At 37.8% G+C, this 27,899-nt stretch overlaps 2 protein-coding genes across 2 annotated transcripts in view; both read left to right on the top strand.

Annotated features, from left to right (window-relative positions):
- The window catches only part of LMTK2 (lemur tyrosine kinase 2), a 42,670-nt gene extending 21,135 nt beyond the window's left edge, over positions 1-21,535 (top strand). Inside the window, exons 8-15 of the mRNA XM_085300571.1 lie at positions 4,314-4,447; positions 7,437-7,521; positions 8,164-8,285; positions 9,629-9,778; positions 10,041-12,957; positions 14,284-14,419; positions 16,163-16,408; positions 17,489-21,535. Coding sequence (XP_085156697.1) covers positions 4,314-4,447; positions 7,437-7,521; positions 8,164-8,285; positions 9,629-9,778; positions 10,041-12,957; positions 14,284-14,419; positions 16,163-16,408; positions 17,489-17,517 — 3,819 coding nt within the window. The 3' untranslated portion in view covers positions 17,518-21,535. The remainder of the gene's footprint in view (positions 1-4,313; positions 4,448-7,436; positions 7,522-8,163; positions 8,286-9,628; positions 9,779-10,040; positions 12,958-14,283; positions 14,420-16,162; positions 16,409-17,488) is intronic.
- Positions 21,536-23,808: 2,273 nt separating this feature from the next.
- On the top strand, positions 23,809-27,153 carry BHLHA15 (basic helix-loop-helix family member a15). Its single transcript, XM_085300559.1, has 2 exons — positions 23,809-23,952; positions 26,382-27,153. The coding sequence occupies exon 2, from the start codon at positions 26,620-26,622 to the stop codon at positions 27,151-27,153; it is 534 nt and encodes a 177-aa protein (XP_085156685.1). The 5' UTR covers positions 23,809-23,952; positions 26,382-26,619.
- The last annotated feature ends 746 nt before the right edge of the window (positions 27,154-27,899 follow it).

Below are 27,899 nucleotides of genomic sequence, written 5' to 3'. Positions count from 1 at the left end.
AGAACCCTGTATTAGTTTACATAGTCTGTTGGTGTAGCCTTCTATGAATAGTTAACTGTCCACTGCTCAACACTGTAGAATGGTGCCAGGTCAAAAATAGTAGTAGTAGCCAGCTTGTTAACTTAAATATATTACCCAGTTATGTGTGGCCAACCTTTTGTCAGCACAACAAATCTTTTAATGGAATGATATACTTTATAGATAGAAGTTATTCAAATGTGGAAATAGCATGTACATTGTGAGGCTGATTTGCCTCTCAAATTGTTCTTACAAAAATTCTTTAAGTCTTGCAATTYGCTGAGCAGGTGAAGCCAGCAGAATGCAGAATTTGCTTAAAATGCTCTGTAACTCACATTAGGGATGTGGCTCTTGCTGGAGGTGCTTGTCAGCTGTGGCTAGTTTATAATTTCCTTTGACTTTTTCTAATTATTGCCACTTGAAACCATTATCTTCAAATCTAAAAGAGTCTATGCAATGAAGACTTAACCAGAATATAAATCTGTTTAATCTTAAGCTATATCAGTATAAGAGGTAAATACTAGATGGATCAATATTGTGTTTAAAAAAAAAGTTAAACTGGGCAATTCATGACAATTTCAAAGATCATGTCTCTTGGATCCAAAGGCTCTTTCTCAGAAATATATAATATTTCTTGAACTCTAACATATGCTTAACCAACTTCTTGATGGTTTAAGTGTCATACTACCTTTAGAATGGCTGAAAGTGTATGGAATGACCACACTTACACTGTGAAACGGTACTGGATGAAAGGAAAGGAAAATGTGTTTTTGTTTGCCTGAAAACTTCAAAAGGGGCAATGATAAGGTACTGTGTGACCTGACAGGTAACTCTCCAACTTGGTAGCAAGTGTCCAGTGGCCTAAAAGTCATTTGTCAACTATTGTTGTTTGTTTTGGGGTGTTCTTACAGCCTAGGCATGAAATTCATGCAATCAAGAAAACTACAGGAATACAGCACATAAATATGCCTCAGGCCTCTGACTTGCGGAGAAAAAGCGTATCCTATTTAAAGGACTTAATTACAAAGAGGGCTAGACTGATCTTGTTGAGAATTGAGAGGGCTGGAAGGGCGGGGAGGCAAAATCTAGTTGTTCGTAGAGTCCCAGGAGTGAAGGAAGCGGCAGTAATAGAGGAAATTGGTGATAAATTTGAGCCTCCCTCAAGCATGATTATTCAGCATGATATATGTTTAAATGTCTGAGCAATTGATTTTGCAGAACTGTATTCAGTTATGTATATATACCCCCTTTGATACTGACTGTGTTAAACCTAGTACAACACAGGGTCCTTTTCTGGCTTATAAAATAGGAGTAGTATTGACGTATTGCCACTGTCTGCCTCTAGACAGAGGGATCATAGGATAATTCAGGCGGGAGGGAAGCTTGGGAGGTTTCCAGTCCAACCTCCTGCTCCAAACAGGGTCATCTTGATGGCAGACCAAGCTGCTCCAGGCTTTCTCCAGTCGGATTTTGAAAACCTCCAAGGATGGAGATGGCACAACCTCTCTGGGCAACCTGCTCCACTGCTTGCGTGTCCTCTAGGGGAGAAAGGGTTTCTCTGCACTTAGTCTGAGCCTCTGTTGGTTCAGCTTGTGCCTCTCGTCTCTCCCCCTTGTACCATGCACCGCAGCAAAGAACTCAGGCCCATCGCTGTAAAAACCGTGAGGGTCCTGGGTGGCTGCTCTCTGGTGCCCCGAACCTTCCCCGCTCCAGGCAGAATGAGCCCGGGTGTCTCAGCCTCCTTTCACAGGGAAGTGCTCCAAGCCTGGCCGTCTCGGCGGCCCTCCGCTGACTCGCTGTGGTGGTTGATGGCTTCCTTGTCCTGAGGAGCCAAAACCTGGACACGGTGCCTAGATGTAGTCTAACAAGTGCCAGTAGGTGATAAACCCTTCTTTTGATCTACTGGTTATGCTGCTGTTGATATAGCTGGTCAGGGCCCAGCCTGTACGATCGCAAACTGGTTTTCCTTCCCAGGTACAACAAGACTTTGGCATAAGCAATGCTCTTAAACCAATATTGAAAAGAAAGTTTTTGTTAATTTTCTTTCTGATTCTTGTTTGTGATTTGTTTTACAGTTTTAACCTTGATCATTGACTTAATTAGAATAAAATGGCAAAATAGAACCAGTATGTTTCAAGATACTGGATTTAATAGTTTGTATTTCATGTTTACATGAATTATTTACTAAGGGATGCTGCATAGCACTGCTGTTGCTAGTACATTTAAAAATTAAAAAGTAATTCCTTGGTGCACTTCAGGCATTCTAGGAGTGTAATCCACTGAGACGTGCCATAAATAACCAGTTGCTATTTTAATGAATGACAGCGATTTCACAGGGGATCGTCTGACTTTCTTCAGCCGCTTGCTGCCATCTGCAGTCAGTTGAGCAATATGCTCTGTACTTGTTTGTATTCATTAGGCTTATGCAATTGGGAACAAGTGCATCTTCTGGACACTGTTTAATTCATGCTTTAGAACTGTCTGCTCTAAACCTGCTCTGGCAAGGCAGAAAGGGAGGAGTGTGTGTATACATGCATATATATATATATACATATATATATATATATATATACACACACACACACACACATACATATATACATATTATATATACACATACACACATGTTTTGTAAGCCAGTGTCAGAAGTCACAAGGAGCCTTCAGGGAAATGCTTCAAGAAAGTATTTCTGTAGGATGCAAATACCTAAATGTTACCTAATCAGTAGCTTAAAGCAGGATGAAGAGAGAATGTAATGAAAGGCTTTTAAATTTTAAATGATATTAGAAGTTACAAATGCATACTCAGTGGTGTACCTACCTAGAATATAAACGGTATTTATAAAGCAGATGTCAGTGTAGTAGTTACTTGCATGTACTATAGATTCTATTCGTTTAAATTTTTTTTAAATCAAGTTGTTCTAGTAATAGTTACTTGCATTTACTAGATTCTATTCATGTTATTTTTTTTAATTAAATTGTTCTATATAGGAACAGTGTCAGCTTTTGTTAAGAAACTGTTATATGGCTTATTTTATTAAACACAGTAATTCAAGTTTATCCAGTCAGTCATCTGAGCTAGTGCTGCTCTGTAATGCTTAAATGCCCCATACAGTCATCTGCTACTTGAATTAAAAGAACTGTGAATTATCATCTTTTCTTTACCAGTTAAAGAGGAGTGAGATGCTTTGGTTATAGTTCTGTATTATATGTGAACCCCAGAGGAATAGAAAATGAAGTCATCTTGAGTTCTTTCCTGAAAATAAGAATGCTTTATCAAGTGCAAACACTGTCTTCCCCCAATTAGTTCTCGCTGCTTGATTTTACCACATACTAGTCAATCTTATGGTTTCCCTTCAGTGCCCTTCCCAGGCCATGGTTTATGCAAACAGTAGACATGTACAGGTGAGAACCCAGGAAGTTCAGTTGATAAAACAAGTTGGACTCAATGGGATGTGTTGTGCAGTCTCAATATAATTCATTCTCTTTTAAAAACAAAGCAAAAAACACTTTCAGGTAACTTGCTAAATTGAGACTTGCAGAAAGTTTGCATTTTAAATAATATAAAGATAGAAGTGGTAAGTTAGAAGTTCATTTATGAAAGTAAGAACAACATTGGTATGAGAAATCTAATCTCTTGTATGTTAGATCTATTTACTGTAGTCTTGCTTTTCCTGAATACATTTCACTATTTTTCCTTCTGTTGCAAAGCTGTTCCCTTTTTAGTAATTTATGGCTAAATTACTCATTAATTGTGTGGGTGGTACTCAGCATTGCTAAGGTCCAATAGACTTGTTATTGCCCTCTGGTGCCTGAATTCCTAGACCAGGGTGGTGGATGTTAACATGCTTTTTATATCAAAGGTCTGTTGAGCTGGGAATGTGGGAAACAGTTTTCTGTGCTCCCTCCCTTCCATCTCCTTGCAAATTCCAGCTTTGCTGATTTGGAGGATTTTAAACTTTTCTTTTTAAAAAGAGAAGTTCATCAAACTCTGTTTTTTAATGAAAAGTATTATTTACTAACTGTGTTTACATGCAGAAGTGTGATCTGGAATGTTAGTTACTAAGTGACCTAATTAAATACCCTTAAAAGGACAATAGTGTATGCCTTAGGTGCCTTCTGTAAGAATTCTTGTGGAGACTGGAAACGTAATGAGATTCCTTATTAAGCTCTAATGTATTTATTACTAACCTTGTTGACTGATACACAAATAATGCGGTTAGTTGGTTCTTCATTAAATATACTTTTTTTTTTATTCAACCAATGTAAGACTGATATTTTCAACTTCTTTTACAGGGTGACCTAAAAACCTATATCTGCAATGAGCAGGAACATATTAAAGGAGATTCACAAATAATGCTGCTACAGAGAATGGCGTGCGAGATTGCTGCTGGACTTGCTGTAATGCATAAGCATAACTTTGTGCATAGGTATACTTTCCAGATACATTTTTTTGTTATAGTGCACTCTTAAAATTCACATAGATTTTTTCACTTAAATAAGTGAGTATTAAAGATAATGTTTTAACACACTATTGTCTAGTTTTACATAACCGAAGTCATGAAAGCATGATGATGAGATGCTGATGTAACTGTGGTAGTATGGTCCTACAGCTCTCCCCCTGATCACTTACTACTTAGGTTTGCAGCCATAGAGCACAACCTGCAGCTTAGCCAGTCCAGAAGATGTGGTTGTACAACAAATTTTTGGACCAGTTTGTGTGTTGTGTGGTTTTTTTGTGTTGCTATAATGATAGTCTTTCAAAAAAAATACAAATGTTGTATCTTGAAAATTTCAGCTCATTGATTTTTTTAAGGACCAGTAACTGCTCAGGCTGGTATACTGAGCAAGAAATTTCAGAATGTTGTCATAAATATTTTGCAAAAGGCTCATGAATAATAGTTATAAATTTTAAAGATGCTCATCTTAGAAATCTCACCCTCAAGCCTCCAGTCCTCAAGTGCTGTTTAAAATATTTTTATGCCATTTTGTGTTGGCTCAGCTTGTTCTTTGTTGTAGAAACAGCACTTGAATTATTTTGTCCAGCAATTTTAGGAACTTGTTCTAGAGCTCATCAATGCGTATCTTACCTTGTAGACAGAAAGCAGAGATCTTGTTTTTAGGGAGAAGCTGAACTATTAAACTGAAATTTGAAAAAAATGTCAAACAGAATTAGCAATCCCTGAGAAAATCTCCAGACCTGACTCAGTTGGTGCCTGATGAGTGGAGCTTTTCTTTTAACATGTTTAATGGTCTTAAATGACTTGAAGCTAGCACCAATCTTAACTGTCAAGCTGAATAATCACTTGTTTCTTGCATTGCAGCAGCATGGCTTTGTAGGTGTTATTTAACAGTATGCTTTCAGTGGAATACAGCTAAACTTGATAAATAATTATCTGCAGATCTGTAAGATTATCACTGTAAATGTTTATTTCTAGCAAAGCTGTCTTGATGCTGTAATTGGTAAAGCTCCAGCATCAGTGACTTTGTTAGTAGTAAATCCACGCAACTGCAGATGCATTTATTTTCTCCCCCAAGATACTTATTTAAATAGTATAAAACAAGACGGAAAATTTGGGGGTGTATTTGGAAAGGCTGCAAATCTGTTTCTGATATATGAAGTTCAGTGAAGAACTAAAGATCTCTTTGGAGGGGAAAATGTTTTGCTTTGAAGCAGAGAAGTTGCATGGTTTTTAGACTTTCTACTTCACTGACTTATTTTAAGCCACAGAGAGGTAGTGGTAGAGTGCTTACAGTGCTCTCAACTGTCTGGTACCTTCCTGTCCAACTGAGAAGCTACAGACTTGAGCAGATAGTCTGCTGAGCTCTGCAGCCACAGTTACAGTTCTTGTGAAACCTTTGTTGAAGTTGCATAGCTTTGAGTTTTAGAAAGCCCATGTTGCAAACAGCTTCTTGCTGTTAGAGCTGCACTGCTGGCTGTGAGTATTGTGGTCTGGTCTACAGTGGAAATTGGAAACAAATAATTCAGAAGGTTTTTGTTAAAGGAATTTTTATGAAATATACTGCTTTTCTRATGGGCTATCTTTAAAGACTAAAGATGATGTTCTAGTTCAAATGTAATACGTAGTTTTGTTATTTAGAAGAACTTAATTGGAGGTGTCAGACAGCATTTATTGTTTAGGATTGTATTGTAAATTAAGTATATGAACCTGATATGAATTGTTGATAGTTCTTGCTTATGACAGTGACAGTTTTTGGGTAAAGAGGGGCCTATGTCTCTGCAGTGTGTAAATGGCCTAAGTAGATTGATGTTACAGGATTATTAGAATGAAACTATTACATGTAATTCTTTGTGTAGGTAGAATGCTTGTGACTGTACTTGGCAATTGYAGAGAAGGGAAATGACTGCATCTTGAACTTCTTTACAAAGGGCAGCAAGGAGGTGTATCAGGCTTTGAAAATGATTCTTTTGTCTTAGTGTACAATTGTTTGATCACACTAATTGTTTTGAAGTCACTTTCTAGTATTATATGAGCTTTTTGTATAAAGGTTTTGTAAGTTATCTTGTCATTAGGTTTAGGATCATTCAGTTGTATTTTGATTCCAGAATATAGATTTTACTTGATTGTGTGGCTCTAAATTAATTCAGCTTTGAAAATGTGGGAGGGCTATGAGCAAACATAACCCCATGACCGCGAAGCAAACCTTGTTGAGTGAGTCTGATGTAAGGAGAGACCCTTAGATCACTGTTCCTTTTTCTAGTAGTGATAAGTATTTTTAGAAGTGTTCTGTCTACAGTGTTACAGTGAGAGATGGAATCTCGTGYAAGCAGAAGTAGATTTTTAATCTTAATGAAAACATAAGCAGCAAAAGAACTTTTAATATTTAGTCTGGATCAGAATTATACTTCTGAAATAAATCTCTGAACTGGCCCAATTACTGTGTCTAGATTTGCATCATGAGTTGGTCTCTTAGTCTGCATGGGCTGGCTTAGTATCATCTGAAAAGAATCAGATAGGTAGCTCCAGGAGCACTCCTTATCTACTGCAGCCATTAGGCATTTGGTCTATGATATCAGACCATAGCTCACCTGAATAAATCTCTCTGAAATGCATATATTTGGATGCTGAATCCATAGCAGAAGTTTCATATTACTGATCTACTCCTATTATGGCCTGTTATTTGCTACTGTAACTGGTAAATATGCATAATTTTTAAATATGTGTGTGTATGTGTGTATACATACATACATACACACACACACACACACACAYATATATATATATTTATATATATATAAATTTTGTTGGCTTTTCAGTTGATACTTTTAAGCTAGCTGTGCTCCAGCTTTGTTCTAAAAAATTTTGCTAACTTATTAACCCAGTTGTTTTATGTTGAAGATTTATTCTCAGTTTGGTCTCACTACCTTTTTTTTTTTTTTTTTTTTCCCCCCTCCAGTGACTTGGCCTTACGGAATTGCTTTCTTACATCCGATTTAAATGTTAAAGTAGGAGATTATGGTATAGGATTCAGTAGATACAAGGTAGGTTAATCTAGTCATTATTAACTTCTTTTTTTAAGGATTTGGGACTTAAAGTTACAACAAAAATACAATAAGGTTATGAGCTGATACTATAGATCACCGTTTATCTGAATACAGGATTTTTAAAGCATGACTGGAAAATAACTGTAGCAAGTTCATATAACAGAATATATGATCTTTTTGGAAATGAGTGGATTTTATACCTATAGAAGGAAATTTTGGATTAAAGTTACATTTATACATTGTATTTTCAGTATTCCTAAAATAATGGCAAGAATTATGGAGAAGTTACTTTTAGTGATTTTTTTTTTAACGGAAAAATTTAATCAAAAAATTAATAATGAAAATTTTTAACCTGTGTACATATATCAAGAAAGGGCAAAATTCAAGACACTAAAAATGAGTTTAAGTGTCAAACCTTAAATAAAAAGTTGGCATTCAGGTTTCTAGTATTTACTAAGCAGTGATATGGCCTTCCTATGCAGTATTAATGTCTGCAATTTGGGAAAAATAGGATTAATTTTTTAAGGTGCGCATAGAGATCACATAAAATGATTAAATTAAAAAAAAACTACCAGCTTCTGGAAGTTGACGCAATGTTTGTTTAGTCTTTTTCTGTTTTTCTTTTTATCGACAATATAGGAAGATTATATTGAGACAGATGAGAAGAAACTTATTCCTCTCCGATGGACTGCACCTGAGTTAGTAACAAGTTTTCAAGACAGGCTGTTATCAGCAGAGCAAAACAAGTACAGTAACATATGGTATGTTGTAGGCTTTAAAATAACTGAGAGTACATTTTTTAATGTTATACTAAAAACAGTAAATATTTAATTGAGTGTATTCAATTATAAATTGAAAATATTCCTTTTAGTTTAGTAGTAAGGTAGTAGGTTAATCTCTAAAAGAAATCTGAAATGATTCAGATGCTTAGGAATCTTAAGAGATCAATTACATTGAGGAAAAATGTTTAGCAGAGGAATAGGTATTTATACTATTAAAAAAATAATTGCTCTGTATTTGTCAAATGTCTTCAAATGTTTATAAAGGAAGGAAATAGTAAATGACTTTCAATGCATATACTAGCTGTGGATGGTGCAAAGAAAAGCTTGTGAAGTTGATCCCGCTAGGGCCCTGTTAAGTTACAGTGGTAGAAAAGTAGCATCTTAATTTCATGTTGTAGCATTTTTGAAGGCTGTGATTAATTATTTGTCTATTATACTAGACACAAATAATAAGTAATAAGTAATAAAAAATAGTAAAAAGTAGTAAACTATGTTTTACTAAGAAGACAGGATAGATAGAAATGGTCTAAGTACTGATTTCTCTACATTCTTCAAGCAGAAATCATCAGATCATGCTATTCATCTAAACTGCAGGCAACTAAAGTCTAAAGCATTCCGAACTGGAAGTCTAGCCTCTCTGATACAGACCTGCTTTGAGCAGGGCTTTAGGCTAGCTGGCCTTCGGAGACCCCTTACGGTCTAAACTGCTTTATGATAACACATGCAGGATCAATTATTTTACATTTTGAGCAAGAACTTTCCTCCAAAACAGCATCAACATTAATCACTGAATGATTATCATTGCATACAGTGTATATATACAGCACTGAGCAAAAAGAGCTCCGGTCTATTACAGCTTAAAAATAAGTAATTTTATTATTAAATGTGCAATGTAATAAGTACTTAAAGTACTGAAACAAAGATTGTTGTTTTTCTAGTGGTTTGACCCACACATGTGATTTCTGATCAAAGTTTTTCCTACTGGTAGGCTAACTGTAAGCCTTTTTCTTCCTGTTTCCTAATATGCACTTACTTTTTTTTTTTTTTTCCTTAAAATATGTGGAAGCTTCTTCCATAGTTGAATCATTTGAGGCCTGTAGTCTTTGCTTTCCTTGGTGCTGCCTTCAGGGAACTTTATTTTTGAGACTTCTACCATTCTGTCAATGCAGCTGAAATGAGTTTGCAAGTTTTGAAGCTATTATGGAGCCAGTGAAAAAGTGGTATTTTTTCCATCTGACCAATTATGCCTTCTGTAATTCTTACGTTCTTAGCAAAGCAGTTTGAAAACATTCCTTAGAATGTAATTTGCTATTCTTTTTCAGGTCACTGGGTGTAACATTATGGGAGCTTTTTGAGAATGCTGCTCAGCCTTATTCAGACTTCTCTGACAGGGAAGTCCTTCTCCATGTCATAAAAGAAAAGCAGTTTAAACTCTTCAAGCCACATCTGGAACAGCCATACTCTGATAGATGGTAATTCTTTTTAATTTGTATACATTCTTAAAGCTGCTGAACAAGTTTCTCAGGTTACTCAGTTCTCTTAGAAATACATTAAAATTGCTGCATGAAATCATGTTCCCAGCAAAGAAATGCTAGATAAAAGTAGAATGAGTTGCTATAGGTGGAAATTCATGCTAGTAATACTAGTTGTTACTCTTCAGTTGATTACATACCTGATTCTTATAAATTCCTTTTCTATGTGGAACCTATTGAAACATGTTCCTTCTTTGTATAGGTATGAAGTTCTGCAGTTCTGCTGGCTACCTCCAGAAAAGAGACCAACAGCAGAAGAAGTACATAGACTTTTAACTTACCTTCGCATGCAAAGCCAAAGGGACTCAGAGATCGATTTTGAGCAGCAGTGGAATGCTCTTAAACCAAATGCCTCAAATAGAGAAACAAATAATTCTGCATTTCCAATCCTAGATCACTTTACGGGAGACAGACTTGGCCATGAAATGGAAGAAGTTCTTACTGTAACTGAAACAAGCCAGGGTCTCAGCTTTGAGTACATCTGGGAGGCAGCTAAGCATGATCATTTTGATGAATGTGGTCATGTGAATCCTGATGAAGCAATGGCATACACAAATATTTTTTTTCCAGTGGAGGTTTTTGAGAGGTCACTTTCAGAGCAAGGGCCAGGAGCACAAGATGAAAGTGGTCAGGAAACATCACTTGCTGTTCCTGGGGTGCTACCTGTGTTTGATGCCCACAAACTTTCTGTTGGAAATGACTACTATATACAATTAGAAGAGAAGGGTAGCAGCTGCAGCATGAGTTTTGATAACCAACCAGTTGTGCTAACTACAGAAGTTGATCATCAAGAAGCTCTACATGACAAAAATTCTCATTTCATGGTTCTCAGGGATCTTGATGTTGAAGAATCCAGTACTGACGGGGATTTCTTCCAGTACAATACAGATCCTAAAGAGGAAATCTTGCCTGCTGCTGATAGTCCAGAAAGTCCTTTCCAGAATGTTTTTGATATTGACAGATCAGAAGAATTGATGAATAGAAATATATTTGGCTTAGCTGAAATGAATGATATTCCTAAAGATTTTAAACCAACTGCTTTAAACTCAAACATGGTTGCTATAAATGCAGTTGGTCCTTCTGAGAAGGAGTGTTCCAGTTGTGCTTCTGAAAATGAAACTGTTCCATTGTGTGAAAATATCTCTAACCAGTCTGGCTTGGTAACCTTAGAAGAACTTTCTGATAATTTCTTATTTCTTCAAGAGAAAAAGTTGTTAACGGGGATATTGTCTAACAAAACCAGCAGTGATTTCAGGCAAAAACCAGATGCTGTTCTAAAAAGTATATTAGAAACCTCAAATAGGAACTCTCTAGAGCCTGCGACTATGTTGACTGAAAATGCACCAGTCTTTTCTTTAATACATGAAAATCTTAAAACTGTGAAAGATGAAAATTTTAATCCAGTGACAAACAAAGATTTGAATTCTCACTCTCAGATTACTATAGAGATGCAGGCAACCTCTAGTCCTTCTGTAGCACATAAGTCACGTGATAATTATGTAAATCCTTCCCATTTGAAGGATGAAGGAAAACTGTTAAATGTGGAAGTCAGTGAAGTCTTGCCCTGTAATATTGATAGTCTCTGTCAAGAAGAGCTATCTAAAAATGCTAAAAATCATAATACTGGAAACAATCCATGTTACAATGTTGCTTTTGAAATAGAGTGTGAGGGACAAATAAAATCTGGAATGCTTATTAATTCTGATGAAATAACTTTAGGTAGTTTTGGTAGGGAAAAATATAATGATCAGGAAGATATGAAAAAAAGCTTGCAAAATCAGTCACCCATTTTTAAAAAAGATGAAGGTTTATTGGAGGAAAGACAAGAAACATCAAATCATTTTCAGAACTGTAAAGATGTTACTGAAGAGATGACATTAACTTCTGTTGCTACTTCAGATTGTACAAGTCAAGATAGTCTTTTGGAAGATGGCTCATCTCCTACACAAACTGTAGAACAAGCCTTAGAGACACCTGACTCTTTGGATTCTTTAGATGTAAATGATGTTTTAGAATCTTTACAGGCCCAAAGTCCTCAGAAGCTTTTGCCACCAGATAAACCTGCTGACAGCGGCTATGAAACAGAGAACCTGGAGTCTCCAGAATGGACTTCCCATGTTGCTGTTGAGGATGCTTCTAATACAGATACTACACTATGTACTGTCAGCGACAGCAGTGTCAGTGCTTTACCTCCTAATCCAGTCATAATTGTTTCAGAAGTAGCTTGTGTAGATGCAGTAAACAGCAATTTTGAAATAACTCCAAAGATTTTTGTAAGTGGAAATCAAAACTCATATAGAGACTCTGCCTATTTCTCTGATAATGATTCTGAGCCGGATAAAAAAACAGAAGAAGCCCCGAGTCTATTAAGAGAGACTATAAATATAGCTTCTTCAAATAGAGAAGAGAATAATACTGAAGATTACAGTTTTGAAGAGGCAGAGAAAAAGCATGATCTAAGAAATTACCAGGATATCAATAATCAAAATACAAAATTAGAGCTAAATCAGAAGCTAGAGATGCAAGAGACAGATGTCATGATACAGGAGTGTCCTGATAAGTGGGCTGAGGCTATGATGAATTCTCTGAAAAGATCAATGGAAAGCAGCTTCAGGAATGAAATAAAACTATCTGATGCTTCTCACAAAAGTGTGTCTTGTGTTGGCACTAATACATCAGAACTTCTTTCATACAGAGACTTGAAGTCAGTACATGACATGCACAATCCTTCAGATTCAAGTAACAGTGAGAAGTCCTTCTATCACATTGAAGGTCCGAAACTGAAAGAGCCAGATATTGAAGGAAAATACCTCGGCAAACTTGATGTTTCTGGAATGCTTGATATAGAAGATGGTGATGATGCAGATGAAGAAGATGAAAACAGTGATTCTGAGGATGATATGAGGACTTTTCATATGCATAGTTTGAGTTCTGACAGTGAGGATGAAACTGTTCRTCAGGTACCTGAGATACTTACAGACAAGGATGATGGAAAACATCTGAGAAGCTTGCTAAAACTTCCAAAATCTTCTAAAAATGAAAGTCAACTTGAGCACTGGAAAAATGAGAGAAAGGCTGTAACATTCTTTGACGATGTCACAGTCTATCTGTTTGATCAGGTATCCTTTATCTTTTTAATTAGTAAGTTACAATTTTTTTACACTATTTCACCATGACTTGTTTAATGTTTGTAGATATGTTTTTGTAAAGATCACCTTTTTTGTCTTGACAAGATAGTCTGGAGTGTGAGGTGGGTTCTTTTTTAAGAAAAAAAAACTTTAARAAAAAGCTTTCTAAGAAAAGTGAGTAAGTGACCTAGATGCAGTTGTGTGCTGATGGTAGAATAACACTAACTTAAAGTGAAATACGGTTTTGTGTGGGGGCGGGTGTTTGCTGTCAAGTCCTAAATCTCCATGGCTTCTGTAACTTTGATGGCATGTACTCAATGAAACCTACTCTTGAGGAATGTTGTTCTAATGCTGCTCACAGAGCTGCATTTAACTTTAATACATGAGCCAACATTATTATGCACCAGATACAATTTTGCTTACCACTTGTTGATGTAATTTTATAGAATTAGTTTTAGTTTATTATGAAATTATTTAAAGAGTATTCTCTGAGTATACTCTGAGTATTTTAGATCAAATGTATTTTTATAAAGAAAAAATCTTGCATTACTTAGCATTAAGATAATGTTTCCCTATTTGCTTTATCATTTGTAAACTTCTGTAACTTGATACAGAGCATTATGTTTTAACATTATGATAGCTAGACTAACAAAGTGAGTTTAAAATAACAATCATGTCAGGCTTTGGAAATGTTGCTTATGATGCATGTATATGCTAAGGATCATTTTTGGAATAGAAAACAAGCATGTGGGTGGTTTTGCCTCTATAGAACAGTAATCCCTTTCTCAGAAAGGAAGGCAAAAATTAGCTGATGTGTTAAGGTGCTCTTAACTGAGCTCTTGCTTTTTGTTGCAGTAACTGATAAAATGTTGACTTCTACCAGTCATACTAATTCTGTTTTCTCTTTATCCTTAACCATGATGAAAAGGCCAAAAATAAAAATTTGGGAGCTGAAACTAAACAAGTTCTTTTTTTAATAGAAAGCCACTACCTGTGACAGGCTAATTAGAGAACTATTTTCTATTTAATTGGAAGATATTTTAGCTTTGTTCTTTTAAATCTTTTTATATTATAAATACTCATTTCTTGCATATATTCTAATGTAGACTTGATACAACTTTTGTAGAAAGTAATATTTGTATATGTTTGGTCTACAACTCCAAGTTTTGCTGTAGGGTAATAACTAGATGCTAACAGACTACTTAATTCCATAGTAGATTTGATGGAAATTAAGGTGCTTTTGGAACTATAGGATCCAACTGTATGTGTATGTTGTGTGTACACAAGAGTTAAAATAATTCCTTTTGATTGCCTTAGGAAACACCAACTAAAGAGCTGGGAAACCGTGCAACAGACGTGAACAGCCAAGGCGCTCGCAGCACTCCTGTTCCCTCTTCAGGTTTTAATTACTTAAACAGATTTACAAATTCAGAAAGCTCAACAGATGAAGAAGGTACTTGAATATATTTATACTTGAGGATGTTTTATGTGTAGCTTTAATGAAATGTCACTCTTAAAATATATGTAATTCATAAGTTCACTGTGCCATCTTGACTTCTGTTTTGCCTTTTAAGGAAAACCTCAGCTAGGTTCAGATACTAGCCTTATCGATTGCCAATGTTTTGAAGGTAATACTGATTGGTTATAGATCAGTATGTCTTAACTTGAGAAGCAACCCAACTGTGGACAACAAATCTTTGAGCCATGTGACTAGAACAGGGTTGGCTCAGTCTTTCCAGACTTGGAGAATAGGTCTGGATATTACAGCATCCCAATGCTACTAGGTGATCCCACTAGAGCATTCATGTGACTTTGCAGACTCTCTCTGTACTGCCAAAACCTGGATTCAGTAAAACAAAAGAAAGTGATTCGGTTTCTTTAGCAGCTGGGTTTTGTTGAGGATTGCGAGTGTGAGTGCATGATGGTAGCCTCAGTTCTGTCAGCTCAGTCGCACATCTAAGGAATTGCTACACCCCTCAGTTTCAAATGCAGTCTCCTACTGACTCTCCTGTCAGTTTGTTTTCTAACTGCTTCCAGGCCTCCTCTTTCTTTCCCCACCTCTTCCCTCCCTGTTTATGTGTAAGCACACCCCTTGCTCAAAGACCAGGATTTCAGAGTTGCTTCTAAAGTTTCTAGCAAAAGTTCTCTCTTTATTCTCCATGCCTCACTTACAGGAAAATGCAAGTGCTTTAGCATTCTTGTTTGCATTAAGATAGTGCCCTTAAGCCTTTCTTCTATTAAGTAGTAGTACAATGAAATATAGAGACTGAAGCATATGCAGGGAGCATAAAACCACTTGGTGGAGCGTTCTTTCATCTCTTGTGTGATTTGTCAGAATGCTTGTGTACCTTATGTCGTGATTCAAAAGCCTAAGACCTTAAGTCTTTTCCAATTTACATTAAAAATAATGGTAATCATCAACCTTCTCAATTTCTAAAAGCAAGTAATTGTTCCAGTGGAAATAAAATAATAAATTCTTCACATTTGGTCTCTCTTAATGAAGTTATCTGAACGCTTCCATATTAGAGCATGGTAAGTAATATTTTTCTCACTGCATTGGATTATCTTTGGCCTTTTTTGCTTTTGAAGCAAACTTTTAATGCTCTTAGCCTGGGATTCTATAGTTTTTCAGTGAGTTCCTCAAAACATTCACATAAATACTTTTGTGTGTATGTAGTGTAATAGGGTCTTGAAAACTAATGTTGATAGACACAGCATCTAAAACTGAGCACATGAAGGTACTTTAAAGATTTTTTTCTTTGACACAGATTGGCCTGTCTTGACAATTTATGATCTATGCTTTGAAAGCTGATGTTCTCCAGCTACTTTCAGATAGAAGGTTATAGTTTCCGGTTCTGATGATTGTCAGTAACAAAATCTATAACAAGAGTAACATTTTTTTCACGGGAGGGAGAAGATGGCATTAATGTTTTTAAGGCTGTATTATGATTTGTGTATGGTATATCAAAAACCTTGTAAGTTTAGAATTTGCTTCCAAAATTTGCTGGTATTCTCAGTAATCATGTGATAATGAATTTTCTTACTTCTTAGGGAATTTTGTTTGGAATGTTATGACAAGGTTTTTTGGGGTTAATGCAGTCTTCATGGACTTGCTTTTAAGACTATGTAATTTTACATGACTATAAATTGTTTTATTCCCCCTCCTTTCCTTTTCCTTTTTTTCTTTTTTTTTAAGGTGGAGGTTTTGAATGGGATGATGACTTCTCTTCTCCAGAACCCTCCTTTATAGCAAAGGCAGCTAATAGCCTTATTAGCTCTAAACCACCTCTTCAGTCAAAGTACTTCTCTCCACCTCCACCTACTCGGACTCTTGAGCAGAACTGGTCACATTCATCTCCTTATTCCAGATTCTCTATATCTCCTGCAAATATAGCAAGCTTTTCTCTTACGCATCTTACAGATTCAGATATAGAGCAAGGAGGTAAGTGATTTATGCACAGATGTGAACAATGTAGATGACAAACTTAAATCTTTTTCTATTTTATACTTATAAGCATATATTTAATTCTGTAAAAGTTGCATCTGATGTTGTATTTTAGTTGTATTAAACTGAGAGTCTTTGCACCCAAATCAGTAAAACTAATGGTTAAATATTTTCTGGAATACTTACAAGACAAACTTGCATTTTTTTTCTGTTCCCAGAACTAGTACTATATTTATATAAATGAAATCTATGCAGTCTTTTCTTAAGCAATTCTATGTAGCTGTCACTCTGTGGCAATTTATAAAAGAAGACTAATCATACTTGTTATTTCCTTGTCATAGGTCACAGCTCATTGCAGAGGGTGAGGGTGGCAAGAATGTGTTGGCTCCCATTGTTGTCTGAACTTGCTTTATAGTTCAGTTTTTCTTTATAATTGCTTTTTAGAAAGTACATTCTTGAGATCCTGTCAAGAATTGCACCATGTTTTCTAGAGCTGTGAGTAGGATAGTCTCTGTTAAGGGAGAGGAACAATCTGTTCATAGCAATTTTGGGTGATAGTAGTGTTTATTAACAGAAGCTTCTTGCCTCTTACAAAATGATTTTAAGCTTTATGTCTTTGGTAATGATTAAAAAAAAAAAAAAGAGCAGACTTAAATCAGCATATTATTAATCTTGATTAAAATACAGTATTATAAAAAAAATTACTGATTGAGTTTTGCTGATGGTCAACGTCTTAAAATGTAATCGGTGTTGTTATATAGGGTTGTATTGGTCCTGTATTGTGTTTAATGATTAGATAATATTTGCTGGTTAATAACTTGCAGATAAGAGATTATTTTGAAGATACTACGTTGCCTTATGTGTCCTAAGAAGTGACATTGAAATGTGTGAATTAAGCAGATGTCTATGTATAAATGTACCAAATATTTACACTAGTTGAAAGCTCTAGGCAAATATTAACCAATACTTGGAAGTGCAAAGCAGCAGAATGTCAAGTTCTAGGAAAGTTCTTGCAAAGAAGTGAGAGTTTATGCAGAAAAATCTTCCTGTACCTTACGGCTTTTCCTCTCCTAATAGGAAGCAGTGAAGATGGAGAAAAAGATTAGATGCATTAAAACCTCTTCCTGGGATTACCTACATAGCATGCAAACACTCTGTGTCTGAAACTTCTTTATCTAAACTCTGGATCTCCTGGAGTAAYGCAGGTAATCAAGAAGTACTAAGAAATGAAAGTAAACACTGAAAGCAATGTTAAATCAGGACATTAATTTGAATGTGTATTTAACTTTGTAATGTATTTTTAAATCAGTGCAATTTTGCTTTTCATTGAAAGATGATTCTGCCGCTGTTTTCAAGTACTTGAAGTATTTTTCAGATAATTTAAGAAATAAGTAAAGCAATTACACTACAGTCTGGTTTATGTATGAGATTGTATAATATTCTTTTTATATTTTTCCATGTAGTTCATTATCTATTTGAACATACACCTGTTGTAGACTTGTGTATAACTGTCCTGTGCAACAGGTGGCTGTGTTGCTGAAACTGTATGAATGATAGTTGATCAGTAGTGAGCCATATTTATTAAAAAAGATATCACTACATATTACTTTGCTTATTACAATTGCACTATGGATTATTCTTCCTCTATTTCCTGATGTACAGAATTAAATTTTTCAAGGAAAATAAGATGACAAGTTGAATTGGCCCAGTTATCCAGTTTAATTTGTCCTTTTTGTAGCCTTTGCTATGCACGGTACTTGTAAAACATACATAACTTCTGGGTGTTATGTTAGACTTGCTGAAATCTGATACTCAGTACCATTTCTAGATGATGATTATCAGTTGTTAGTGTTCATGTTTTATAGGAAACTGGAAAAGAATATCTGACATACTCTGGAATTATTTTTTAGATGAGATGTCTCTTCATTCCTGAATATGATCTTACTGACTGCTTAAGCAGTAATAGCATCTGACTGTATCATATTTAAAGACCTTCCCATTTTCATTACAATTTCTGCTTTTGAAAGAAAAGGGTGAAAAACTGTACAAAAGAACTAATATAAAACAGTATGGAAATTGTGAATCTTCAAAAAAAAAAAAAAATCTGTAGACTGGATTTAGGCATAATTGTCCTTTTGCTTATTCATTCTATGAATTTTGAAGCCCTCTGTTTTTTCCCTCCTGACTGCGGATTGGAGCTGCCATTCAGAGGCCTGTGATAGATCTGCCTCTCGGTGATTTTATTACAATTGAGAATTAGATTAATGGTTAATAATTTAAGCATTTGAATAAAGTCTTGATCCAAAGTGGTAGTCAACTGGCGCTCGTATTTCATACCCTTTACAAGCCAGACTTAAAGATATCTGCAGACTCCATAGTACATCTTGAAATGCATGCTGACCCAAAGGGGCAAGATAAAGTTTGTTGTGAACTTGTCTGTAGGGAAAGGAATACAATGTGGGTTTTCTCATGTGTGTTTCTTTTGTTTTTAACCCTCATACTCTACCATACAGTTGGCAAATTTAATACTTTAAATTGCTTGAAAAAAAATTCTTTAATACCCCAAAGTGAGTTCAGTTGAGGAGCAAAGAACAATCTCTGGCTTCCTGGAATGCCTTGTGCAGCTGCGGATCTGTGGGAGACGCTCACAGGAACAGTCTACCTTGTTTTAAAACATTTTGAATTTTAGCAACTTTTTTKGTCAGGCCTTCAGTACAATGCTAGTCCAAGTGCTCTGTGTTTATATCCAGTCAACAGAAAATTTTGATCACACAAAGCTTGGTATTTTAGATATTTTCAGATGTGTTAAGCTTCTGTGTTGTATACCTCTATATGCATTTTGATTTTTAAGTGTGTTTTAAATGACAGGGCTATAAAGTTAGGTTTTTTTCTCCAGCATTATTTAGCCCTTAAGACTAGAATGATTTCCATACAAATCAAAAGGGAATGATTTATTTACAGCAGGTTATTTAAAGTTGCCAATATATTGTTGAGATGATTTGTGCTGATGAGGCACTCTGGTTCAGAACTTGGTCAGAACTGTACTTCAATATGATATGAGGAACAATTTTTCAAGGACTCTTCCCAACACATGACTTATGAGGCAAAGCCAAGTAGTTCTTAATACATGCTTACACTATGTGCTGTAGAGAGCTTAAAGAAACTGTGTGCTACTCTCTTAATATCTGCTGAAATATAGTTAGTAGACTTTGTGCACCAAGTATTACAGCTTACTAATTCCATAATACCAACTTTAAATTCCTTGATACAGCTAGATTAAGGTATCTCATCTATGTTTTCTGTAATTCTCATGATATCAGAAATTAAGTAGGAAAATTGAAACCTAGGACCACCTCTCCGTAAGTGGTCTGCAAATGTGTGGGCTTCTCTGCCTTACATGTAGTGAAAAATCTAAAGTATCAGACCTGGAGCTCAACCTTAAGTTGAATTGCTTGGTTTGGAATGCAGTTCAAGGTTAAATAAAAGCTTACACTCCTGAATGTTACAAATTTGGTTATGCTTTTTCTTTCTTTATAATTATGGAAAGTCAAGTATTTGAATTAATCTCATACAAATGTGCAATATTTCATCCTGCACATCAGGAATTTCCTTAGCTTAATGGAAATCTGTGATTTTTTTTTTTGTTCTTCAGTTACCATGGCTTAAAGAAAATCTTACATAGAAGTGAAAGTTTATTCCTTTGTCCAAATGGACTAATTGCTGATGAATTGTCACAGAAGCACGTTTTCCAGAATAGGTTGGGATGTGTATGATGCTAAGCAAGGTAACATCCTTTTTAGCTATACAATGAAGAAAAATATTTAAAGTTGATTCACCACACTTAAACTATGGATTTTAATTTTAGTAATCCAGTAGGCTGGATTACAATAATCTAAAAGACCTTTTTGGGAAAATATATAGTTAAAATCAGAAAAACTACTAGCAATATTAAAGTAAATCCACTGAGCAGTCAGTTGCACAATGAAGATAAATTAGTAATTCCAACACATTTTTAATAAGGGAGTTTGTCCTGAGTCATGCATTACACTATATGTAGTTTCTTGCACTAGCTACTTAAGCATGGTTTCTGTTTTAGAAGTACATGTATCTATTTTCAATGGTTTATTATGAGGACTGGTTCCATTTTAATTCCTTCTCTAGTAGAAAACCTAGATTATTTGAATATTGAAGGCATTGTCTCAATTTGGCTAGTAAAGTTATTTAAATGATCTGATTTCCCACCTAAGGAGGTTTGTTGAAAATGAGGATCTGTAGTGAGAAGCCAATGAAGTGAGAAGTGTCCAGTTCTAATGGAAGCACCTGTACTCTCCTAAATCTCAAAGCTGCAGATAAGTTGTGTGTATAACTACATTTATGGAAACTACCATTTCCATGGAAAAAAGAAATGATTAAACATTTTTTTCATATCTTTGTTGATGCACTAATGAAAGCCATTTAAGCCTCATTCTTTTTATCAGTATTTTTATCAGATTTTTATGTAGTACTAAATCTTTTTTCATGAGGAGCCTGGTTGATAGGAAGACTTTTTTTTAATGATTAAGCACTATGTGAAAGTGTCAGCATTGTCAGGTGTTAGTGACACGGCTATTTTTGAAGGTGGTAAAAGGTGGAATCAAAGTATATTAGCCTTATAAGAAATAGCCTTAAAATAAAAATGGAGTGTACAAAATTACTTCAGCTTTAAGTGATACAGAAATATCCTTGTATGTTAATGGATTTTGGTACAAGACTGGAAGAAATCTAGAGGAGAGTCAAATATCATATAAACTTATTGAAAATAAGTATTTGTAATACCAGCAGCCTGTTTTTCAGAAACTTGAATATGACTTACAGTTAGTTTTGTTTATGAAATTGTTTGAACTTGCACAGTTGTAGGTGTAACTTAATGATAAATGGTACTGATGTGTGTATATATAATGTTTAATTCTATTTGTAAATGAGAAACTATGTAACAAAATCATAGGTATGAGGTTTTCCTATTGTAATTTAATACAGGTATGAGGTTTATGGCAATATATCTAGTTAATGAAATTTCAGGTCAAAATGTCTTTAAATTGTGTACATTTTTAAATTGTAATTTCTACTGTATATTGATTATCATGCATAGTGTGATTCAATAAATTGCTTGTAATTTAAAAATATTTAATATTAAAATAAAATACAGTTATATATTTATAATCTCTTTGTCTATGTTTGTTCATTCTTACACAAATACCAACAATAGATTAGGTCTACACTGTAGTATAGTTGGCTGTCATAAAATATGTTTGTTAATGTCCAGAGACTGGGGATGTAATTTTTTCATACCTTAAATGCTCAAAGCCCCAGTCCCTGCAAATGAATCTTTATTAAATAGTGTAGTCACCTTCTAATTTCTTCTAGTGTCACCCTTGTTTGAACAGCAGGTGACATGTATATGCTGTCARTAGCGAAGCAATACTCAAAATACAAACAGAACATAACATTTAAAATTGATTATTGCTTTTAATCCTATAACTCAGCCTTTATAGGAAGCGAGTGCAGATTTTACATTTTGTAAGTACCCTTCAGAGAACAGATTAATGACATGTTTTCATTATTTGAGTTTATTTCTAGAAGAGGAATATGGGGTTTTTTCCTTTCTTTTATTTTTTTCTTTTAAATCTAAGTGCATATGCTGAACTAGCTGAAGGTCTCCAGGTAAATGAAGTACTTGTGCATATTGATAGCTTGTTTCACATAATACTCTGATTACTTGACTCCTGGCACTACTGGGGGCAGGAGAGGGAGATGCCTCTGCTTTCCTCTTAGCCTGCTAACCATTAGGATTATGATGAAACATCGTGTAAGTAGTTAATGGAGGCTGTTGTATCACAGCTGTTCTGAGTCCTGGCAATTGTTGAAACCTTGGAACAAGAAACTGGAATCAAGGTGAGTTAATTAGGTAAAATATAACTACAGGACTGAACTTTGACTAAGACACTGGTCACTATCAAGAACAGATGTCGGAGATCCCATGGCACTTACTGGTCACTTCATACAGAACCTACTGCCAACRAACACGAATATTCAGTCTCGATCATCAAGTCTTGTATGGGATGGAGGTGCTTTGTCTCTGGGTCTTTGACACACAGGCAATTTGGTAACTTGCATAGCCCAGGGCAGAACAGAGAACTGAGCCAGATTTTTTTTTTCTCTCTTGGATGATTCAGCTACCAAAGTAAGTACTAAACATACCCCTCCTACAGTGAAAATACTCATTTATACTTTGATCTGTGTGGCCTCCACCAGCCTGCTGCTGAGGTGCTGTCCCCGACTGCACCTTTGCCTTCATTGAGAAGATCCCAAAACCTGGCAGATCAGTGCTGCAAAGATGGGTTGGATTTCAGTTGCCTTAAACCTTGAAAGGGTGAAATGTAAGTAAACACTGCCTCAGGTGAAAGCAACGCCTCGGATTTGCAAAGGGGAGCTGTGATGTTGGACCTGGGCATGGACRAGCTGCGTGAGACACTGTGGAGTCGGTGGCTGGTTCCCCCAAACGCGACTGCCGGGCGCTTCCGGCTGCACGGGCAGACCGCAGCACCGCTCCCGAGTGCCTTAGGTGCTTGTGTTAAGATCCTGTTGGGATTTAAGACTGCAATTTGTCACTAAAAAGTGGATGGGGAGATCTGCACACCATCTGCCTTGGAAAGCTAAACTCACTTTTAAGGGAGGTTTTGAAGGACCACCTAATGAATAAACTGGTGTGTATGGGAGCATGGTCATTTGGGGCAGGGGCAGAACTTTTAGCCTCTTTTTATATTGTAAAATGACTKAAGTGGGATAATGCTTTGGCTTTTTTGCTTTTATTTCTGCAGGGCACGTGGAAAATAGTTGTTGCGTGTATGAAGTAGCGTGCTGTAGCTGCGTGGCCGTGCAAMGTCCCCCGGCAGCGCAGGCCTGCTGCCCGCCCTGCGGCAGAGCGCGCGGCAGCCCTGCTGCCCGCTGGCACCTGGATCGCGTTTCTGGGAGGTGTTAGGTGTAAGTTTTCTTCCCCTGYTGCGTTTCAGAAAGGTGGGTTTGGGACAAAGCGCTGCGGTTTCAGCCATCACCTGGCTCTTACTGGATTTAACAGCAACTGCAGCGAAGCTCTGCCAGCTCTTAGGCCCTGTGTCCACGGGGTCATTAAAAAAAAAAAAAAAAAGGCGAAGGCGTTTCGTGGAGGCGAGGAAAGCCGGCGAGGACCCGGGCCGGGCCCGCCCCCACCCTCACCGCCGCTAAGGCGACGTGTCGCGGCCGAGCAGCCGCCCGCCGCCTTCCCGCCCTCCCGCCGCCGCCTCGGGCCGCGCGCGGCCGCCGCCGCCGCCTCCCCTCAGGGCGGGGTGTGTGTGGGGCGGAGGCGGGCGGCGCCGGCCGGCCCCCGACGGCTCGTGTGTCCCTGCAGGTCGCCTCTCGCTCCCGGTCCCCTCTCGCGTAGCCGTGCTGCCTCCCCCGGCGTCGCGGGGCGCCTGGTTCTGGGTCCCCGAGGCGGTTTCTCGGCGGTTGCAGCACGCCTCAGCCAGGTGAGTATCCTCTTACCCATCCCGCCTGCGCCCCCGAGCCGCCCTTTGCCGAGGTTCCCCCCTCTCCGCTGGCCGCGTCCCRCCGGCCGTCCCCTGTCAAAGAGCGGCGGCGCTTTTCGCGCAGGAGGATGGAGAAGGGCCGATCTCGGTGCCTGCTTTGCTTCACCGCCCTTCGGTTGCGCCTCCTCTGCGCGGCGAGCTGGGCGGATAAACCCCAACGCTTGGCTCTGCTCTGGTTTTCTTGCTGAAGGCACCCGTGTGTCGCTCGCGTTTCTCCTAGGCGCCCGCAGCGGCTTGGAGCTGTCCCCCTCTCCGCCTGGCAGGTGCCCTGAGCAAACTTCTTGGGGAATTCCCACCCTTTTCTGGTGGATCCGGGTAGGCGAGAAGGGCCAGGACGCCCCGCGCGGGCGGTGAGCGGACTTGCTGTGAGCRGAGCGGCTGCAGGTGCCCCAGAGAAATGAAAGCGCCGGTGGCGGTTGCCCGAGAACCGCTCACCGCCTGCGAGCGACGCCTGTGCCGGCTCCGCTGAGCACCTGCGGCCGGGGCATTGGGGTTTTCTTGTCTCACTGACTAACCACTCTTAYCTAGAAGCATCAGAAAAAATATACGTATTTTCTTACGATTTTGGTCTTAAGCTTCTACACGTAGGTGGACTGGAAGAAAGCAGAAGCATTTTGAAAATACATGGAGTCTTAGTAATACTGACCTTTGGCGCTAGAAGGAGGATTGCTGAGAGGCTGCTGTCCTCAAACCTGGTGTTGGCACAGCATCTGAGCTTGGAGGGGGATAAAACCACTGCCCATCGTCTGCCATGTTAACACAGGAGGAAGGAGCATTGCTGTGTCTTTTTGGTTAAACTGGAGAGTAAATACTGCTCTACTGCTATCGTATCAAGGCAGAAACTACAGTTATACCCCACCATTATTTGACTGCTGGTGCAAGAGCAAAGTATTTTCTCCCAGCAGCTTTCCATGATATCAGAAGGGTGAGATGCTGCTTTTGAGTGCATAATGAAACCCTCCTTAATGCTGCATCCGAATGCTTGGCCTGCTTCCRCTCTGTCCTTTGCTGTACTGGAGTTGACACCTTACTTTAAAATTGACTGCTTTCTTCTGGGTGTAACTAATACCCAGGCTTTCTCCCACCTGTGTATCAGCCTCAAAGAGCAGAACTGAGAGAGCTGGGAAGGCCACAAACGAGGAGCTGCTGGAGCTATCTGTAACGGATGCAGCTGGCACCTCAAGGATGAGACATAAAAGTAAATGATAATGCAGAGACACTGAAACATGGAATGAAGGGTCATGGCTAGAGAAGAAAAAAATCTTTAGCTGAGCACTGCTGATCTGGCAGTAGCTGACCTCCTTGCTTTCCTTTCTCATTTGCTTTGCTGAGAGGGAGGCAGGCTGTGTGCAAAAAGACACACAGYGAGGTGTGTGTATCTCTGCATGTGTGTGGGGGCTAGACCAGATTGCATAGGCAACGTGGGAGAGAACATGTTGTTTAGGAGAAGCGCCTGAGCTCTAGWATGAATTTGTGTGTCATGTTTCCCTCTAGTGGACTGCTCATATATATACACAGTGGAAACCTATTCCCACAAAAAGCAGATTACCGGGAGCTCAAGTCAGTTTGAGGCTTTTGTTGAACGCTCCTGTGCGCTGTCTGTGTGTGTATGATGACGCAGTGTGGTTACCTGTGGTAATTAGAGCTGGGAGAAAAGAGAAACAGCTGAGATTAAAAAACAGAAGCAGTGTGTTACCAAACCTAATTGACCATTTTACTCATGGTGGTTTGCGGTTCACTCTTTCCGTGGCACCTCTCTCTCTCTCTTTTTTCCTTCTCTCTGCTTATTGAGGTCTTTAAATTGAACAAGTATTATCTCAGCCTGTTTTTTAAATATCTGTCCCATTTTCTCTGAGGGCAAGATGCTTTAGTATGGATGTACTGATGTGGTTTCTGTCAGTGTGTTTTCTCATGTGTCATGACTGCCTAAACCCTCTTTGCATGTAAACTAATGAGAGCGGTGTAGCTGAAAGGAGAATTTGTCCAGTATTTCTACTCTCTGAGAATGATTCCAGCAGTGATGCCAGCACAGCCCTTACCCAGCGGCTTCAGCATTATTTGAATGTGCAGTCAATTTGATAAATGAAATGGAGCTACTGGTTTTAAATCCAGTTGCACACTGCAAAAACCAATTTGGTTTCAGTTTAAAATATTCTAGTAGACATACAAATGGATAGTCAGTGCCAAATGAGCTTGGAGCCCTTTTAGTTGCAGAAGAGAGGTCTTTCCAGGCTGTGGCATACTCTTGAGAAGGTAGAGATTGTTTTTCCTTTGGCTTTCCATACCCAAGGATAGCAGTAAGTGATGTTCACTGCACCTTTGTTTCAGTGGATGTAAAAAGGGGGTTTCTCCTGTGTTCATTTGCACAGGTCACCTTGACCCGCGGCATTCACAACTCCTGAAATGAACATCACTGAATTAAAACAGCTGATGATGGTTTTCCAGTACTGAGCAAGTAAACAAACACCTCAAACTTGTATACAGGTATTTGTTCAGCATGGAATTGTGCAACCGTTAGAGATTCTGATGTCATGTTTTTACAGCATATTGATGCTTAGTGCCAGAAGATTCATTTAAGGGTGATCAGGCTGGAATGTCAATGGAAACATGAAAACTAAAACCAAAGGAAAGAAGCAAAGGCTTACTGTTGATAAAGAAGCATTTTCAGAGGAGTCAACGGTGAGAAAGAAAGAACTGGTGAAACGCTTGCAACACAAAGAAAGGAGGAAGGGGGGAAGCAAGGAAAGCAGCAAGAGTACTGCAGCCAGAGCCAAGCATGCTTGGAGCAATACAGACAGACGGTTGAGGAGACTGGAAAGCAATGAACGTGAGAGGCAGAGAATGCACAAGCTCAACAACGCTTTCCAGGCCTTGCGGGAGGTGATCCCCCATGTGAGAGCTGACAATAAACTTTCCAAAATAGAGACTCTGACGTTGGCCAAAAATTACATTAAATCCTTGACCTCTATTATACTCAATATGTCCAATGGACATTTTCCAGCTGCAGAAGGAACAGGGGGAACCAGTGGATCAAAACTGCAGCAGCAATACCAACAGCAGCATGGGGATGGTGGACATGAAGAAAGTGTAAAAAAATATTCCATGCCGATTCAGAGCTTCAGCCAAAGCAGCCATAGTTAGCTGCTCCCTTCATTCTCTTTCTTTCCTGTTTGATGGTATATGTCAATACCTACAGTTTTTAAGAGATTGTTTTTGTGTCTCCATATTGCTCTTTTTTTTCTTAAAAAGACAATCAGGTGACATTTGTGGTTATAGCTTATATTACACATTAAAAATTTGTGTGGATATTTTTTTGAGGTGTTTTGGAATTTATCCTGTGATACCACAGTTGAATTGCAGAAAGTAATTTATTAATTTATTAACTTCTGAAAATTACACTCCTAGAAGTGTTGTGAGTCATGTGTTTAAGCCCTGTGTCACCTGAGTTCACTTGTACTGGGCTGTAATGTTGTTTTCCAGCCATTTAATGAATTGATTCTTCCTTAACTATCTAACTACTGAGGAAGATTAAAAACCATGACTAACCTGTTGAGTGAAGTGGTACACATGAGAACCCAGCCACCAAATCTGCGTATTTATCTTGGGTGTTTTGGATCTATTCTGAAGCTCACTGAAATCAATGGAAGGCTCCCTTTTACTTTCCTGGTGTCCCAACCACTGGGATGCATTACTGAATTTAAAACATGCAGTATATTTTGATTGTTGCAGAGCACGATTAACATTTGAAAGTACTTCTTAATGTAAACATTTACGAATCTTCCTTAGATTGTAAGCTCTCCAGAGTAAGGACATTCTTCTGTCTGTTTCTAAAGCATCCAGCCTCCATCCATTAAATAATGGGCAAGTTACTTATGATCTTTGCAAAA

The sequence above is a fragment of the Rhea americana genome, unplaced genomic scaffold (assembly GCF_003343005.1).
Source record: "Rhea americana isolate MKP2758 unplaced genomic scaffold, rheAme1 scaffold_10, whole genome shotgun sequence".
Taxonomy (NCBI): Eukaryota; Metazoa; Chordata; class Aves; order Rheiformes; family Rheidae; genus Rhea; species Rhea americana.
The sequence above is the reverse complement of the archived record's forward strand: the minus strand, read 5'-3'. Positions and strand labels throughout refer to the sequence as shown.

Bases quoted from the DNA above. Each gene is read 5' to 3' on its own strand.
- BHLHA15 (XM_085300559.1), top strand. From the start codon at position 26,620: ATGAAAACTAAAACCAAAGGAAAGAAGCAAAGGCTTACTGTTGATAAA.